The sequence below is a fragment of the Nycticebus coucang genome, chromosome 13 (genome assembly GCF_027406575.1).
Source record: "Nycticebus coucang isolate mNycCou1 chromosome 13, mNycCou1.pri, whole genome shotgun sequence".
In the NCBI taxonomy this organism is placed as follows: Eukaryota; Metazoa; Chordata; class Mammalia; order Primates; family Lorisidae; genus Nycticebus; species Nycticebus coucang.
In genome coordinates this window covers 99998429-100017864 of record NC_069792.1, presented here as the reverse complement: position 1 = coordinate 100017864, position 19436 = coordinate 99998429, and the positions used below count along the sequence as shown (strand labels likewise).

General features: G+C 51.9%; 1 protein-coding gene across 3 annotated transcripts in view; it reads right to left on the bottom strand.

The window, feature by feature from the left end:
• Positions 1-288: 288 nt before the first annotated feature.
• The window catches only part of DENND3 (DENN domain containing 3), a 61358-nt gene continuing 42210 nt past the window's right edge, over positions 289-19436 (bottom strand). Inside the window, exons 17-23 of one of the 3 annotated variants that reach the window (XM_053558975.1) lie at positions 18650-18757; positions 16058-16197; positions 10985-11145; positions 8166-8299; positions 3228-3346; positions 3010-3147; positions 289-2701 (exon numbers count right to left, since the gene is read on the bottom strand). In XM_053558975.1, the coding sequence (XP_053414950.1) occupies positions 2501-2701; positions 3010-3147; positions 3228-3346; positions 8166-8299; positions 10985-11145; positions 16058-16197; positions 18650-18757 (1001 nt within the window). In that variant the 3' untranslated portion in view covers positions 289-2500. Of the gene's footprint in view, positions 2702-3009; positions 3148-3227; positions 3347-8165; positions 8300-10984; positions 11146-16057; positions 16198-18649; positions 18758-19436 lie in introns of those variants that run through there. The other 2 variants (XM_053558976.1, XR_008373836.1) reach the window with 2 other exon arrangements.

Sequence of the window (19436 nt, the reverse complement as noted above, 5' to 3'; positions counted from 1 at the left end):
CTTTAATTCAGATGTCACAGTCACTGGGAATCATGTCAGCTGGAATTGTGACAGGATTCCAAAGGCTGCCATTGGATAACAGCCAACGTAGACACATCTTCCAAGAACAACTGGTAAACCATTAGCAGCTGCTCATCTTCACAGCTGACCAACAGTAGGGCCAGCCCAAGTGAGACTGCGGTTGCCACTGTCTGAAATACCAAGAGAGTGGAAATTAAAATATATTTGTTTCTGGTTCAAGATAAACACCTTTTTGTGCCAATTTAATTCAGATTTCTAATGCCAAGGCATGGAAGGCATCACAGTCTGTTTAGTGAATGTGAACTCCAGCTCACTTGGTCCTTTCCCGGACAAAGCATTCAGGATGGGATCTCTCCAAAGCAGAGGGGGGCAAACCAAGGATCAAAGTGCCCTCCCGTTTCAGTAAGCACAGAACCTGCCTTGGCTCCAGCCCATTTCCCGTTAACTCCACCGTTCACCTCATTTATACAAACAACCATTGCCTAGAAACACTGGTGTTTCCAACATAGTCAGTGTAAAATAAGATCTTAGAAAGTACTGTGGGTAATAGAAATGAAAAGTCTGCATTGAAATAACTTGATTGGTGCTTTGAAATAAGAGCAAACTCAGAATGGTGCTGGACTCGCCAGGAGCTCTTCCACCTCTCACGTGGATGAAGTGAGGAAACTGGATATCGGTGCTCCTAAAGAGTTTATTATTCCTAAAGAATTTATTATCCACAAGCTGGAAATGCCAGGTTACACATGGATTGTCGTTAAATAATTTATAAATGTATCTTGATACACTTTTATTGTGAGTATTCATATATTTACAAAAGCAAAACTCAACCTTTCACCCTTTCCTGCCAGCCCAGTCCTGAGGAGCATAGCAGCTGTTCCCCACACCGTCCCCAAGATGCCCCAAGAAGTGAAGGGCTACATAAAGCCAGACCTGGGGGAAAGTCTCAGCAATGTGGATTCACCACAATTTAGGCCCCACAGAGGCTGGGGTCCACGCTTTCATCTAGGGCACCCCAAGTGCCCAGAAGCTGGCGCTGTGCCTGCCCCGCCCTCTGAGACCTGCAGGGTGAGCAGGATCGGGCACTGAGTCCTAAAGACTCTGTGTGGAGGGTCCAGCGGGGTCTAAGGTCCAGCTTGGGGGTGGCTTCGCAGGGGCAGGCCACGCGCCCTCACAACCAGCCAAGACCCTCCTTGCAGAACATTTAAAGAATGTAGTCTTGATATTATAGTAAAAATGTGCAAAGGCTCTGGTTTGCAAACAGTTATTTTCAGCTAGTATCTTTTCCAGTTAAATTAAGCATTGTATACATACAACACACACACGAGATGCTAATGGGACTGACATGTACACCGGGACCTGATAATGTCTTTCCTGGAAAACCAAATCCCACATGCTATTTATGATGGATGGAACCTTTTGTGGTCTTTGGTAGGAAGAAAGTTCTCTTTTGAGAGTTTCACTTTATCACCATGGCTGGAGTGTGCAGCGGCACCATCATAGCTCACTGCAAACTCAAACTTCTAGACTCAAGCGATCCAACTAGCTCAGCTTCCCAAGTAGCTGGAATGTAGAGATGGGGTTTTGCTCTTTCTTAGAATGGTCTCAAACTCCTGGTCTCCAGTGATCCTCCTGCCTCAGAGGATGACAGGACACTGGGATTATAGGTGTGAGCCCCGCACCAGGCCTCAGGGGCTCTTCATTATAAACATTTTCATATTAATTAAAAAGAAACCACATATGGTAGCACGTGCCTGTAGTCCCGGCTGCTTGGGAGGTTGAGGGAGGAGCATGGCTTAAGCCCCGGAGCTTGAATCCAGCTTGGGAAACACAGCAATATCCTGTCTCTAAAATAAGGAGAAAAATCCAAGGCAGAGCTCACCTGAGCTGACCCAACCCCTGTGTGGACACACCTGACCGTTGTCATCTTCCCTGGGTGGGGGTCACCTGCTCTGACAGTGTACAGACCACAAAGTGGTTATGGTAAAATACTCCAGGAACAAGGTGTCCGTGGGAGGCCAGAGAGCTCTGTTGCCCTGGCCATTAGGAAGGACCAGGTGAGTGAATGAGGGAGGAGCTAAAGGAAGGGCAGGGCTGGAGGCATGAAGGTCACATGTGATTCAGCCGCACTGCTGGCCCCTGGTGGTGGGTTCTGGAACCTTGTAGACAACAGAGGAAGTAGCTTCTCAGCAGAGGTCATCGCAAATGAGGAGAGCTCTTCGCTGAGGAGCCCAACATCACTCTCTTGGTGCAGTTTGACCAGAGAGCGGGATTGTCGGAGAGAGGGTGTGTGGTGGCTGCTCATCACAGCCCAGAAGGGGATGTGCTCCGCGGGGCGTGCGTCACCTCCTGGGGGACGCAGGGCATGTGACATAGGGCGTGCTTTGCCTCCTCCCAGCCCCCTGGGGCGCCTGCCCCTGGGAAGCTGCAGACAGCAGGTGAGAAGCCCATGGTCCTCGCTCACAGAACATGTTCACCGTGTCTACTCCACCTTCCAGATGGCAATCTTGCCCTCGTCCCCACCTGACCCGCTCAGCACATATCTGTCCTCGGCCGAGCACAGGGTCTGCACGGCATCTGCGTGTGCCACCAGCTCCTTCTCAACACACCTCGTCTCGGCATCGATCACGTAGATCTTCCCTTTGGGCTTCCCCTGAGACAGCCCTCTGCTGCCCACCCAGATCTGCCAGGAAGAGATGGAAGAGGGTGTCAGTGAGAAGGGCCCCCCAGGTGCCCGGTGTTCAGGGTGGCCACGCATACCCTGAAACCCCATGTTATTCCTGGACAGGGCCTGTGCTGGCTGAGAGGCAGGGGCCACCTGGTGGGTGCAGAGGACCATTCTCAGGCCTTAAAACCTAAGGGCCATGTGACCCTAGTTAACAATACTGGCCACACTCAGAAACCGGAGATGCCTAACAATGTGGGGCCAGCGGCTCCTGGGGAGCAGGAAGCTGCCCAGTGAGGTAGGAGGCAGGAGGGGGGCTCCCCTACCTGCTTCTTCACCCTGATCATGCAGCTGATATCAGAGCAGTCTTGGAGGGGCACCCTCTGGGGGTCCTGGGCCAGGTCCTTCAGACTCCAGATGTAAACCTCACTGCGCCCTGCACAGGCCGCCCACAGCTGCTCCTGCTGAAAGGGAAACGGCAACGTGGCCACGGGCTGCAATGGCCCAGGGCCCCGGAGTGTGGGGACGCAGAGCCTGTGGGTACCTCGGGGAGGATCTGGAAGGCCAGGAAGGGTGTGCCCATCTCCTTAAAGTTCTCCTCCATCTTCACCTCCTGACGGAGAAAGCCACTGGTGGTCACAGCCAGGATGCTGTTACCTGCACCTGCAGGACAAAGCCAGGCAATGCAAACCCAGGGACCAGCGACCCCTGTGACAGGCGCTGGCCAGGTGTTGGCATTTGTGCCAGGCCTACCCCACCGCACCTGTGACACTCCCTCACCACCACACCACGCTGCAGCATGTGGGGCCGTGATCCTCCTTATCACTGGTGAGGAAACTACCAGACCCGGTCCCCCGTCCAGGCTCCGCGCAAGCTGGCGAGAGGCGCAGCAGCCGGCAGCTTCCCACCACTTGCAGCCAAAGCTGGTCCTGACCCCGGCAGAGGCTGTTAGAACCCAAGGCCCTAACACCTTTGCCGCTGGAGCCCGGCTGTGTCTGCTTTAAGGGCTTCTCTGGGTCTGTTTCTATTCGTCACTCAAATAGAATGTTCTGAGACAAGGAGTTCCCACACCTGTGAGCATGACCAGCCATCTGCAGAAGACTGCTGTCTAAGGAGGGGTTGCAGGGTCACCTTCCCCTCTTCTGCTATCACTGCATGCATCCCTCCAGCCCCACCCCCACCCTAGGTGATAGGGCCAACATCAGCTGGGAGGAGGGAAGACAGCACCCAGCCCCCAGGAGCCCCATCCAGACCTTGACAGAGGAGCAGATTCACAAGCAGAAAGGCCCCAGAGGGCGCCTGGATGTGCAGCCTGGAGACGCTGCAGGGGCTTCACTTGGCTGCAGGGCCATGGGACTCGGGCTCCTCGGCACTGGGCCTGATCCAAGGAATGGCCCCTTGGTCCTCAGTTGCCTGATGGCTCTGAAGCTAAGCTGGTCTACATCCTGCCTGCCTGCCTGTTTCTTAGTCTGTTGCTTTTCCTGAGACCCAGCATCGCACAGAAGCCTTCGCCCACGTATGCGGCATTCAGGGGGACTGATGGACGGGGCCCTCCCGGATGCCACTGCCTGTCAGGAACAGCAGGCCAGCAGTGCCACAGGAAGCCTGTCTGCTGAGGGGCACCGGCCACCTGGGCCTTGGGGTCCACTGGCCCATGGGGCTCCTCCTCAGTGGCAGGACCACCAACTCTCAAAGTACTCCTGGCTCTTCCCAAATGTGCTGACGTGTGCCAATGCTGCCTGGGCCCTAGGGCTGGAACTCAGACCAGGACCCCGGTCATGGACATGTTCGGAAGCCTGCTGCACATGGAGGGCCAAGTGGGTCAGATGTGAGCAGGTCAAATCACTGTCCCCAGGGTGGGCCTGGAGAGGGCAGGGCAGGAGCAGAGCAAGCAGTGTGGGTGAGGCTGGCAAGAGAGGGTGGCAGGTCTCGGGCTGGCCTGCGTGCTGGGCTGGGCAAGGCAGCTGCAGGGAGGTCACGGTACTCTGCTGCTTCACTTCTCACCCCCTCTTCAAAGCTTTGGTCCTGTCCTGGGTCCTCTTTCACAGCCAGGCCAGTGCCTCTGGGGCTTGGGGCCCATGCCACTGAGTTTGGGTCCTGGGTCCTTGTCATTAGCCCTTCACTGTGCATTTAGAGGCTGACAGCCTCTCCTGACCCTTAGTGCCCTCAGGGTAGGAAGGGTGGTATTTATATCTCACTTTTCAAATAAACAGATGCCCAGAGGGTGAGGGGCCTGCCCACAGTAACCATGTACCTGGTGGCCAAGCCTGGATCAAGCCACACGGTGCGCACCCAGCGAGCAGGCAGACAGGAGCCTCTGGCAGGGCGACAGGTAAGGAGCCCACTTCCCTTCTACTCAATGTCCCAAGCATTCAGCCTTCTGAGCAACAGTCAAGCTTGGTGGTGCCCGGGGGTGCTGCCCACCCCAGACTCCAAGGAAGACATGAAGGTCTGAAAAAAGTGTCGGCAGACTGGACAGGAAAGCCCAGGACCACCACCCACCCTGGCCCCATCGGCTCCTTCAGGCTGTGCCGCGGCACCCACAGATACCCGGATGGAGCAAAGACCCAAGTATCTGAACCGACGGCATCTGATGCGGGACCAGAATCGCTGCTTCTCATCCTCGGTTAGATAAACTTACAACACTTCAGAAGCAAATATTCTCCTTTACCTGAAGAAACCCTACTTTCCTCTTGTACTTTTATCATTTTCACACAGGAAAACTCCTCCTTGTATTAAGTTGAAAAATAAAGGGAATTCTACCCTTAAAGCAAGGCTGTCCATCCCCTACTACAGTCAGCAGGAGCCTTTCAGCCCAAGTTCTGGTCAGCAGTGTTGGTCACAGCACACCCAGAGGTGGGCACACCCCCCACAAACGCCAGCACACCTACACACACATCTGACAAACACTGGAGACGAACCGAAACTGAGGGGACCCGACCCCTGCAGGAAAAGCAGCAGACGTGGGCAGCTGCACAGGGCCCGGACTCACATGGCTGAGGGGCCAACTTAATGCTGACAGTGTGTCTGGAGATTGGGGGGAAATATCCTCAAAGTGAGGAACCCCAAAATATATGTATATGTATCAATTTTCCTCAATTCTTGGGCTGATTCCTAAACTGCATATAAATAGCATAAAGCAGTAGCTGGAACATTCAGGAGCGGAGAAGACATCTCAGAGCCCCCAGGAATAAAAAACAAACCTAACAGGAAAGACAAACTTAGTACAACGCCCCACACTCAGCAGTGGACAGATCATCCAGATGGAAAATCACACAGACGCTGGAGTTAAGACACGCAGCAGACCTAACTGACAGGCAGAGAGCATCTCACCCACCGGCTGCAGAACACACACCCTCGCAGCACAGGGAACCTGCTCCAGCACAGACCACCTCTCAGGGGCTAAGACTTAGGCAACAAAGCAAGTCTCAACAAATTTCAAAAAGTAGAAATCATATCCAACATCTTTTCTGTTCACGATGGAAAAAAACTAGAAATCAACAAAATGAGGAACCTCGGAAGCTACACAGACACATGGAAATTAAACAACACGCTCCTGGATGACCAACGGGGCAATGAACAAATTAAGAAGAAAATGAAGAAATGTCTCAAAACAAAGGAAAATGGAAACACGACACACCAAAATCTGTGGGATACAGAGAAAGCAGCTCTACGAGGAAAGGTCATAGCAATAAATGCTACGTCAGATAAACAGCCTGACAACGCCCCGCAGGGAGCTGGAGAAGCGAGAACAGATCAGAATTAGCAGAAGGAAATAAGTGAAACAAGACTAAGAGAATACAGAAGGCCGATGAAACCAGAGTTGGGTTTTTTTTTCAAAGATAAAATCGATGAGCCTTTTCCTAGACTAATAAAAAAAAGAGAGAAGAGCAAAATAAATAAAATCAGGTCAGAGAAAGCAGATGTAACAACTGAGACCAAAGGGACTCGCATGTCAACACACTGCTAAACAGAATAAATGGTACATTCCTGGACACACAACCTGCCAGGATCGAACATGATGGAAGAGAAAATCTCCACAGTCCAACAAGTCATGAGAGCAAAGCTGCTTCCTGTCAGACAGAAGCCCAGCACGTGAGGGCTCCACCGCTGAATTCTACACAACATTTCAAGAAAAACTCAAACTACTCCCCAAAAATTAAAGGGGAAGGAATACTTCCAAAATCATGCTACAAGGTCAGCATCACCCTGATCTCAAAACCAGACAAAGAAAACTACAGACCAACATCTCTGATCAACATTGGTGCAAAGACCCTCAACGGCAAACGAGTTCAGCAACCTATTAAAAAGACCACCTGTGGCCAGGCACAGTGGCTCACTCCTGTAATCAATCCCAGCACTTTGGAAGGCCAAGGCAAGAGGATTGCTTGAGGCCAGGAGTTCAAGAGCAGCCTGGAAAATGTAGAGATCCCATCTTTAAAAAAGTAAAAAAATTAGCCAGGCATGGCAGTCGCTTAAGCTCGAGTTTGAGGTTACAGTGAGCTATGACCATATCCCTGTCCTCCAGTCCAGCTGACAAAGCAAAACACTGTCTATCTTCATAGCTATGAGAGGACTACTTGAGCCCAGGAGTCCGAGGTTGCTGTGAGCTATGATGACACCACAGCACTCTAGCCAGGGCAAGTGAGTGAGACTCTGTCTCAAAGAAAAAAAAACCCATAAAGCTGACTGAATAAAGCCAGATACAAAAGAATACATACTCTAGAGTCCATTTATAGAAAGTTCTGGGAAAAGCCATTTCACTTAGACAGAACTAAGAACAATGGTAACCCTTTGAGTGGTGGGGGCCCCGGGGGACTGTGAGCTGTGCTGGGCACCCTGTGTCTGTCAGGTGGTCTGGTGGCCACCCTCACAGGTGTCCATCACGCACGGCGGTCCATCTACTTGGTCTGTGAATCTTACTATGTGTAAACTACACGCCCATGAAAAAATGTTGGTGCCCATCACTCACATAACCTGGCACATGCCAACGAGGACTCAAAGCACAGGCATTTTCTGTGCTCAGGGGACGTCCCCAAACACAGCGTGTGCCACCAAGAGGGCCTGTCACTCCCTGGCAGAATGCCCAGCCGGGTCCTATGGCTAGGCCCCAGGTCTGCGCTGGGGCACAGAGGTAACAACATGGGGACAGGACCGCTGAGGGAGGAGCAGCCAACTCGGGGTACCTGGGCCAGGGGCACCCCAGGGCAGAGAGAGCAAAGTGAGGGCAGGAGCAGCCGGCACCCCACAGGAAACAGGCATCCCAGCAGCCGAGGGGTAGGGCAGCGTGGGGCAGTCTTGGGGCACCCCTGCAGACCAGCAGACTCAGTGCACGAAAGGTCGCTGCTGCGCACAGAAGAGGAAACAGTTTAAAATAAAAGTGGAAATGGGCAAAGAGCAGAAGCTGGGAGGCTCTGGCTTTCACCTGGCGTCCTTTCCCTGAGCAGGGAGTCACCTGCCCGGTGGGGTCCCCAGGACTTACAGCACCACAGGCGGCCGCTGTGCAGTCTGATGGACGTGAGGCCTCCGCACTGCAGCTGGAACCGGCTGGTCACCCGCAGCGTGCTCACATTCCATGCCAGCACCGTCCCGTCCAGGCTGCATGAATAAACCTCCCTGGAGGAGCAGAAGGCGTGCCCACACTTAATCCAGGCTGTAAATACATCCCAGCCCTTCACCTGGGAAAGAGCAAAGTTACCGCGAGACACTAACGAACTTGAACATCCTACAAATGGGGCTAAAACAAAGATTTGTTAAAATGTAACCGACTGGGCAGAAAAAGGCAGGTTTCCCAGGAGGCCCACCTCTCCCTGGACGTTGGCTACAGGCCTGATGAGGTGATAGCACTCAGGACACAATGCCACCATTAATTGAAATCAGCCTCATCTAAGGGCCCACTCACAAAGGGGCCAGGGACAGCTAGGACACTCCTTAGTACTCAACGTCACCACCAGTGCCGGCCACAAATGAGGGGGCTGCGTGGGCCAGTCAGCACCACACACATCCCTCTACCTCCTGAGCTCCATTCACTTGCAGGCTGGCACTTCGTATCCCCGGAACAGGGCCCAGCACAAGGGAGAAGGGGGTGCAAAGCAGTGGTCCCCCACCCCGCACCCAGGGCTGGGGCTGCCTATACCAAGTGGGTGGCCTGGGACCTGCTCCCACTGAGCCCATGCTCCCTCCACATTGGAAGAACTCACATGATCCTCCTCTCCTGGGCCGCTGTGTGCTGGGGCCGCTATATGCTGGCCCCACTGTGTGCTGAGGCTGCTCTGTGCTGGCCCCGTTGTATGCTGGCCCCACTGTGTGCCGGGGCTGCTCTTTGCTGGCCCCGTTGTGTGCTGGGACCGCTGTGTGCTGAGGCTGCTCTGTGCTGGGACCTCTGTGTGCTGGGGCCGCTATATGCTGGCCCCACTGTGTGCTGAGGCTGCTCTGTGCTGGCCCCGTTGTATGCTGGCCCCACTGTGTGCCGGGGCTGCTCTGTGCTGGCCCCGTTGTATGCTGGGACCGCTGTGTGCTGAGGCTGCTCTGTGCTGGGACCTCTGTGTGCTGAGGCCGCTGTATGCTGGCCCCACTGTGTGCTGGGACTGCTCTGTGCTGGCCCCACTGTGTGCCGGCCCCGCTGTGTGCCGGGGCTACTCTGTGCTGGTCATGGGCTAAGCGCAGGGTTCGGCAGGGGCAGAGCAGGGCAGCCAGTGACCCCAGGGTGTGGTGAAGACTATGAAGGAGGCAACTGTCATGAGTCAGACTTTACCCTCAAAAAGAGACACATTGGTGTCCTGATCCCCAGGAATTCCAAACAGGATTTGGAGATAGGCCCTTTAGGGAGGGATCCAAGTGAAAATGAGGTCATCGAGGTGGGCCCTGCCCCTGGTGTCCTTCCACTCGGTGGCGTTGGGCAGAGACAGACAGGTTCAGAGGGAGAAGGCTGTGAGAAGACCGGGTTGGATATGTCCCCAAGGTGACGGACAGCAGGAATCTCCAACGGCCACTAGGCATGAGGAGGGTCCATCCTGAGCTCCCCACCCCCTGGTGTGGGTCTTGTGGCCTCCAGAACTGTGCGGGTGTTGGTTCCTCGGGTGGTGGAGCTGTCACTCACAAGTGAAACATGTCAGAAGGTGCCAAGTGGTCAGACACAGCAGAAGGCAGGAGGGGGGGCTGGTGAAGGTTGTCATGGGGAATTTGGATGGAGCCAGAGAAACACCCCAGCTCTCCCGGGGACATGCAAAAGCAGGCATATAGGGGACCAGGCCCCACCTGGATGGGGTGAGAGGGTGTAGGAGACGCTGGCCTATGTGCCAGACCCCAGCTCTACATCGACAACCCCAGGGTTCTGCAGTTCAAATCTCTCATTCCCCCAGATGACTTCTTCCTGCAAAGGCTGGGGCCGGAGGCAGAGCCAAGGGTGAATAAGCACAGCATACGTGATGAGGTCACACTCGCCTTTGTGGCATTCAGAGCCACCTGTTCCTCAAGGCCTAGGCAAGGTAGGGAGGGCAGGACAGAGCAGGTGTACCCGGCTCTGGGCTCCAGAGGGAAAGCTGGTGGGTTTTAACATGAAGGTAACTTGGCGGGCTAGGCACAGTGGTTCACACTCCATCTCTACAAAAAACAAACAAAACCTAGCTGGGTGTAGTAGCGGGCACCTCTAGTTCCAGCTACTCGGGAGCTAAGGCTAGAGGATGCGTTGAGCTCGGAAGTTGGAGGTACAGTGAGCTGTGATCACACCACTACACTCTAGCCCAGGTGACAGGGCATCAGCGAAAAGAAAGAAAAGGAAAGAAGACGAGAAGAGAAAAAATTGGGGTACTTGAACTCAAGACCATCACTCGGAAGTCTGAGGAAAGGTGGCTGTCACAGGGCCCCTCTGCTGGCCTGGCAGGCCTGGCTTGGTGGTACGAGGCACCCCCATCAGTCCCGGCCAGAGGCCGCTGGCCTGTGACTTTTAGTGGGGAGGGGAATGCAATGACATTTTACAATGGAGGCAACACTGAAAACCAAGGACGGCTCACACACCCGGACTTCTGACATCACAAAGGAGTATCTCTCAGAAGGAGGTGGCCTTCCTGGGCTGCCTCCAGCCACCACTCCTAGGGATGATCTCTGCCGCCATGCTCACAGGAGAAACACGCCTCTCTGAGAAGCGGACCAAGACCAGCACCAGGCTGTCCTCACTGCAGCCCTGCACCCTCTGAACCCCTGCCTGGCCCCTTTGAGCACAAGTCTTTGGGAACCCCACCCTCAGCCAACCCCTGCCCCACCGAGAGCCGGACGCTTCCTTCTCAGCAGGGCTTGCCGCACCTGGGCACCATCTGCACGCTGGGCACCAGGAGGCCCGTGACGCTGGAGCGGTGATCCGTGAGCTGCTTGTTGCATGACATGCTGTGGACGTTGATGATGTAGATGACGGAGTCCTCCGAGCCCATCCACACCTGGCTGTGCTCCACCATCGCCATGCAGTTCTAATGGAGGCCAAGAGACAATTAGAGCAGCTTTTCCTCCCTCCATCTCCATTCTGTTCTATAAATTTGCCACAATGCTGAATTACCAAATACTGGCCCAGGGCACCCAGGGGACAGACAGCTTAGAGTTATAGCATTTTCTTCAGTCAACCAGTATAAAGCCTTGCTTTGTGTGTGCTTCTGTTTAAAGATTCCTTATTTGTTTTTATTATTTTAGAGATGGGGTCTGCCAGCCAGGCTAGAGTTCAGTGGCACAATCATAGCTCTTCAGCTCAAGTAGTCCTCTCGCCCAGGCCTCCCAAAGCTCTGAGATTGCAGGGTGAGCTGTCGCACCTATCCAGGACACCTCAGCTACATACATAGTGTCAACTCACTGATATGGAACTCACAGCCAACAGCACTGTCACTCCTGCTGAGACCACACAGCCTCCCTATATTTAAGACACCAGACAGCAGCTTGGCACTCTGCATAGGATCATTTTATTTATTTTTGTTTTTGAGACAGAGTCTCACTTGGTCACCCTCAGTAAAGTGATGTGGCGTCATGGCTCATAGCAATCTCCAACTCTTGAGCTCAAGCATTTCTCTTGCCTCAGCCTCCCGAGTAGCTGAGACTACAGGTGCCTGCCACAAGGCCTGGCTCTTTTTAGAGACGGGGTTTCGCTCTAGCTCAAGCTGGTCTGAAACTCCAACTTGGTTTCCCAAGTGCTAGGATTATAGGCATGAGCCACCGCGCTCGGCCCAGGGTCTTTTTGAACAGCAAAATTTCCAAAGAAAAGCACAAAAATGTGAGAACCATTGTACTAAACAGGCCATGGAAAGGCTGCTTGTCGACAGTGTGAGCTGAGTGAGAAGGCAGAGGGCTGCCATGCCATATCGCAGCTGGCAATGCACACGGCCTCCCGCTCTGCACACGCATGCCTGTGTGTAACCGAGAGAGCGCCCTGAGTATTTGGGAGGTCACACATGCATTTAAGCAGGTAGCCAAATTGGTAAATACAGAATCTCCAAATAATGAGGATCGACTGTGTGTCTCCACCAAGTACCTATGCTCTCAGCTAGAGAGGATGTCCTCAGGGTTCCGACTTCGCAAAGGCAGGAATAATAAATTAAAGATCAGATCACAGACAGTTACAGAAGTTTGACCACCCACCTCACCTCCCCTGGCATCTGCGAGCAGCTTCCTATACCTTACCTTACCCTGGGCCCAGTTGGATGAGGATACTTAGCTGCTTTGCTTTTTGTTTTATCATTATCTTTCCTGCCTTCATCCATGACATGTGTGGCATTTTGCTGATAACTGAACAAATATCTCAGATTCAATAGATTTCAAAGAGTAAAAGTTATATCACATGAAGGGGTGTTGAGGACCAGCTGCAGTACTATTGTGGTCCCAGCCCTGTTAGGAGCCGGGTTGCACAGCAGGTGAGCAGGCGAGTGAGTGAATGAATCTTTGTAGTTACAGCCGCTCCCCGTGAGTGAATGAATCTTTGTAGTTACAGCCGCTCCCCATCGCAGGCATCACCACTTGAGCTCTGCCTCCTGTCAGACCAATGGCATTAGATTCTTATAGAAGCATGAGTTGTAAACAGTGTGTGTGAGGGATTAGGTTGCATGCTGTGCTCCATATGAGAATCTAATGCCTGACGTTCTGAGGTGGAGCTGAGGACACCCCCTGGTGGGACTGTCTAGTTGCAGGAAAATAAGCTCAGGGCTCCCACTGATTCTGCATCACAGTGAGGTGTACAATATTTCACTGTACAGTATATCACAATGTAACAATAACAGAAATAAAGCTGGGCACGGCAGCTCATCCCTGTAATCCTAGCACTTTAGGAGGCCGAGGCAGGAGGAGTGCCTGAGCTCAGGTGTTCAAGGCTGGCATGAGCAAGAACACAGACTCTGTCTCTAAAAACCAGCCAGGCATTGTGGCCGGGGCCCGTAGTCCCAGCTACTTAAGAGACTGAGGTAAGAGGATTAGTTTAACCCAAGAGTTTGAAGTTACTGTGAGCTACAATGTCACGGCACTCTACCCAGAGGGACAAAGTGAAATTCTGTCTCAAAAGAAAAAAGAAATGGAGGCTCTGCACCTGTAGCTCAGTGGCTAGGGCACCAGCCACATACACCGGAGCTGGTGGGTTCAAATCCAGCCTGGACCCGCCAAACAACAATGACAACTACAACCAAAGAATAGCCAAGCGTTGTGGAGAGCGCCTGTAGTCCCAGCTACTTGGGAGGCTGAGGCAAGAGAATCTCTTAAGCCCAGGAGTTTGTGGTTGCTGTGAGGTGTGATGTCACAGCACTTTACCCAGGATGACATAGTGAGACTCTGTCTCAAAAAAAAAAAAAGAAAAGAAAAGAAAAAAGAAAACAAAATGGAAATAAAGTGCATAATAAATGTAATGTGTTTGAATCATCCCAAAACCATCTTTCCGCCCCATCCCTGGTTCATTGAAAAATTGTGATCCATGAAACCAGGCTCTGGTGCCAAAATGGTTGGGGGCTGCTGTACTACTAGATTTGACCAGTATCAATGGTGGTTAATTGTTACTTATTATTTTTTTTTTTTTTTGTAGAGACAGAGTCTCACTTTACTGCCCTTGGTAGAGTGCCGTGGTGTCACACAGCTCACAGCAACCTCCAACTCCTGGGCTTACGTGATTCTCTTGCCTCAGCCTCCCGAGCAGCTGGGACTACAGGCGCCCGCCACAACGCCCAGCTATTTTTTGTTGCAGTTTGGCCGGGGCTGGGTTTGAACCCGCCACCCTCGGTATATGGGGCCGGCGCCCTACTCACTGAGCCACAGGCGCTGCCCCAATTGTTACTTATTTTTAAGTCAGAAGAAAGTTCTTATAAAATTAATCATTTTAATTGTAGCAATAAGTATTCTCATAATTTAGAAAAGAGCATTAACTTGCTGATTTCAGAATTACTCCGTAGAGCCCTTTCTTTTTAGATACCTACTCGAGGACTGGTATAATTTCAGTAAAACATCTTTCTTTAATGGCCTAAAGATATCATTTTTTAAAAATTTCAGATCGTATGAGGTACAGTCGGGTCACACTGTCTGCATCTGTAAGGTGGAGTCGGCTGCAGCTGGCCCTTCCCCCAGGAGCAGGCCCTGCCTGCACACTGTTCCCCGTGGGCAGGGCCCCGCCAACCCCTCCAGATTCAACTGAGTTTTTCTGTCACATGAGCATGTTGTTGTTGACTGGCAGGTTTCAAATTAGTATTAAGATAAAATGTCTTAGATGAAATATTTTGAAAGGAGCCAGCACTGTCATGAAATGGGATCTGACTTTATTCCTTGTTAAATGCTATGAAATATTTCTATAAAACTAGCAGGAAGACATTTGCACATAATTGGGATAACTTATTGCTTTAAATGTTACTGGCCTATTGGCAGCAGTAGAGACTGCCTTTTGGTTTTATTTTAACTAGGGTTTTTAAAGTTCTTCTATCATTTGAAAGTCTTTGAGATGCTTATAACTAAGAACAGGAAAAATTAAATTTAGAATAAGAACAATTTCCTTAATTCCTTCTTTCTTTGTTTTGGGTTGATCTAAAGTACAATTAGACTTTTTAGAAGTTTTGATTTACTGTAACTGGATCCTGTTACTTTATCATGTGAGGCCCATTATTTGAATATGGGGGAAAATAATTTAGTGATATAATCTCACTAACAAGTAAAGTTTGCCATTCAAGCATATAAGAGTGACCTCCACCCTCTCAGCAAAATGTATTTGAATTCATACTATTTCTGTTTTATAACAGTTTTGAAAGCATGTTCCATGCCATGGCCTGTCACATGATTTTTAGATGTGGGAGCGTAACTCTCACCCGACCGTGCCTGCCATGTACTTTGGTACATACACATCACTAGATCGTTCTTTCCACATTAAACATATTTTTTTAAATAGGCTTTATCATGTCCAGGGAGCAGAGCATAAGGTTTCTCTAGCAGGATCCTGGGGGCAGGAGCTTCCTTCATATGCAGAGAGTGAGTGTCTTGACCAGGACAAAGCCCAGCAGATAGTAGAAGCATCAATGTGAAAATACTTGGAGAAATATAGAATGCAATTCAAATGTGCAATATGAGGGACACCCACACATGCATGACTGGAGAGAGAGCAGGAACACGGAGCCCCAGAGAGGACAGGAGCCCCAGGGCAGGGCCCTGCCGGACAACATGGAAGGACGCTCTGGCAGGATGTGTCACCCTGGGCGAGCGTCACCCTGGGTGAGTGTCAGGAGGAGCAGGGAGGAGCCGCTCACCAGGAGGGGCTGCCTGGGGCCCAGGAGACCAGTGAGACAGGGGCCCAGGTCCCACGCTCCAGCTACCATGGTTACAACGGAGGTAATGCTGTGGTAGTGCCCACAACATAGCACTAAAAATGTATTAACAGTTACACTTATAAAATTATCAGAAAAAATTCAAGCTTGCTGCTAAGTACAGGAAGATGTGTGAAGGGTGGACACTGTGAGCTTTGCTGGACCCTGCCCTGTCCCCTGCCTGTACAGGGGTGGCTAGATGCCACTCAAGCCAGGGTGAGCGCCAGTTCTCACAGGGCGTGGCAGGTGAGGTCTGCTCGTTTTAAAGTGCCGCTCCAGGGGAAACCAGGCACTGGGGCAGGGGTGTGAGACACTGTTCCCAAGGGGTGAGCGTGGCCAGCGCTGGGCAGCAGCAGATTAGCTCCTCCTGGTTACTGAAGTCATCCTAGATGGGGGCAGAAGCACTATCTTCTCCCTTAGATAAGGATGTGTGAGCATTCGGCTGGAACCAGCTCACATTTAATTTAAAACTCAAGATCAAGATTAAAGTTCTCCTATTACTGAAGCTGAGTGGTGCTTTGTGGGTCCTGCTGCCCAGGGTGGCTTACACGGCCACATCCCGGGGGTCTGCAGCACTCACCAGTTTGGAAGTGCCCACTTTGAAGCAGTGCTGGTGGACTGTCCAGGAGGAAGCATCGTACACAATGACTCTGCCGTTGTTCAGGGCGCACCATAGTTTGGGGTGAGCGTCTTCAACTTTCTCTGCTGGGTCAAGGTGCCCTAAAGAGCAATCAAACCCAAAATGTCTGAAGGAGCAGCGTTTTTGTTTGTTTGTTTGTTTTTTTCTTGAGATAGAATCTCAGCGTACTGCCCAGATAGAGTCCACTGTATCAGCCTAGCTCATGGCAACCTCAAACTCCTGGGCTAGAGCGATCCTCCTGCCTCAGCCTCCTGAGTAGCTGGGACTACAGGTGTCTGCCACAACGCCTGGCTAGTTTTTCTATTGTTAGTAGAGAGTCTCGCTCTTGCTTGGGCCGGTGTCAAACTCCTGAACTCAAACAATGCTCCCACCTTGACCTCCCAAAATACTGGAATCCTGGGAGAAGGAGCAGCTTTGGGTGCGTCAGCAGGTGACTCTCACCATTCCTGGGGTGTTCACCGGGTCTCTCCTGCTAGGTGCTGGAAACCAAGACAAGCACACCTGACTCTGCCCACCTCCTGCAGCTCAGACAGACAGGGTCAGAGCCAGGACACCTGGGGGGCACAGAGAAGAGCAGGAGCCCAGGCAGAGAAGGGGGTAGTTGGAGAGACCACTGCAGAGCCCCGGAGCTTCCATGCTCACACCCGCACCCAGAGCACAGCAGAACCCAGCTCCACACCTTCCCCAACACTTGGTGGTGTCAACCTGTTTAATCACGTCCACAATAAGTGTGTGGAGATTCTGTTTTTTAACTGTGATTTCATTGTATTTCCGTATTTGCTAATGAGGCTGATGCTTTAATTAGTTCATTCAATGTCCTCTTTTGTGAAGCATCTATGCCTCTTGCCAATTTTTGATTGCGTTGTCTCATTCTCCCTAATTTGTAGCTGCTTTTTCTTTCTTTCTTTCTTTTTTTTTTTTTTTTTGAGACAGTCTCACTCTGTCACCCAGGCTAGAGTGTCATGGTGTCAGCCCAGCTCACAGCAACCTTGGACCCCTGGATTTAACCAATCATCCTTCCTGCCTCAGCCTCCCAAGTAGCTGGAACTACAGGCACCCACCACCACGCCATGGAAAAATTTTTCCATTTTTCGCAGTGACAGGTTCTCGCTCTTGCTCAGGCTGGTCTCAAACTCCTGAGCTCAAGCGATTCTCATACCTCAGCCTCCCAGAGTACTGGGATTATAGATGTGAGCCACCGCACCTGCCTATTCTGTTATTCTTTTTGTTGTTGCTGAGATGGTGTCTTGCTATGTTGCCCAGGCTGGAGTACAGTGGTGCAATCAAAGGGTACCACAGCCTCAAACTCCTGGGCTCAAGTGATCCCCCTGCCTCTGCCTCCCAAGTAGCTGGGACTACAGTGCCGACACCATGCCTGGCCAGCTTTTCTATTCTTGATCTAAAATGCTGACTAATTCTGTTGTGCTGTAAACATCTTCTCCAACTCTGTAACTTGCATTTTCACTCTATTAAAAGTATCCTTCTAAAATCATTGCTTTTAATGTAGTCAAATTCCTCAGCCTTTTTCTTTAAGGTAGTAGTTTTATGTCATGGGGTTATGAATACGTTCTCCACTAATATCCTCTAGAAATGAGTTTGCTTTAGTTATTTATGTGTGTTTGCTTTTACTGTTCACACTTAGATTTCACTCCCTTGGAAGTGAGCACTGTGAGCAGGTCAAGGCGCTCAGTCCCACCTTTCCCACATGGAAACTGCGTCCACATCAGCCAAGAAGGTGGCCTTGCCTGCGGGGCAAAGTCAGCAAGTGCAACTCTGCCGGGCTTTCTGGGGGCACTGACTGCCCTGGCCAGCCAGCTTCCTCGGGGAGACACCGCCCCTGAGACACACACTCCATCCCATCAGGGCCTCTAGTTAGCTCTCCTAACTCCCTGGGGAGCCCTCTGGAGTCGCCATGCAAGGCCAGGGCTAACCAGGGCTCTTCTTGGTGGTCTTGACTGTGGGTTTTGTCCCTCCACTCCCACACGGTCGGCAAAGGCTATGTCGGCCACCGGCTCTCAGTCATCTCCTTGGAAGTAGCAGCTGCTTTGTAGGAAAAGCAGCCTCTTTATTCTTCAAGATGTTTTCACACTGCCTCCAGGCCTTATAGATAACAATGTGGATTTGTTACCATTTGCTGCTACAGAGAGTGAGGACTGTGACACAGGTGCTGGCCCTGTCCCGATCTCTCATGGGCTCCCCGCCACCCCAGCTCTGGCCGTCACCAGGCTAAGTCTGAGGAACGGCTATAACAGCCTCATATACACTTTGCCTCAAAAAGCAAAGAAGGGCCAGGCGCGGGCCTCGAACCTGTAGTCCCAGCACTCTGGTAGGCCGAGGCGGGAGGATGGCTTGAGCCCAGCAATTGGAGACTGCAGTGAGCAGTGGCTGTGCAGCTGTGCTCCAGCCTGGGTGACAGAAGCAGGCCCTCCCCTGTTTATGCCACGAAGCTGTGATGGTGTCTCCTCTGACTTCAGGGTTATCAGATTGCTTTTTAAAATACCAGCAACGAACACTTAAGCGATCTCTCTTTACCTGGCGTGTATAGCAAGACGTCGATGGCCTGCGGGGCTGTCTCCCCAGCGGAAGGATTGATCTTGTGCTTCAGTGTTTCCGAGGTTGTCTTTGGGACTGCCATGGGCACTGAAAGACAGACACTGTAAGCGTTCCATTCCCGTCCCCTGCGCAAGGCACTAATACTGTCACAGCCTCATCAATCTGCCCTCTAAAGGGAAACCTTCACAACTTGTGAATTGGGGGGGCTGGAAGGAAAGCCTCCCCCCACTTCTCCAGGCCTCCCACCATACTCTCTTCAGCTCTAAGCCACCTACCTTGACCTTCACCCACACCCAACCACCTGGAAGGGCAGAGACTCAAAACACTTCTCATAAGGACACATTTCCAGGCTGAGACACAGAGACCAGCCCCAGGCATGGCCTTTCACCCTCAGAACATTTTGGACTGTTTAATTCTCTGCCCAGGGGTGGTGGCTGTGTCCTACACACCACGCAATATGAGCAATGTTCCTGATCTCTGCTCACTAGATGCTCAGAACACCCCTCACACACACACACACACACACACAAACACCACCACAAATATCTCCAGCCATTGCCAAATGCTCTCCAGGGGTGGGGTGCAAAATCACCCTCAGTTAAAAACCACCGTACCTGAGGGTGGCCTTCTCCGTTCCTCTCTTGCAGTAAAAGATCTAACAATGTTCCCAGACTAAACCTCAATGGCTCAGGACAGGACTCCCCTGGGACCAGACTGCGGCCCCTCTGCTGACCTCTGGGTGCTGCAGGGTCGCCCCACTGCCAGT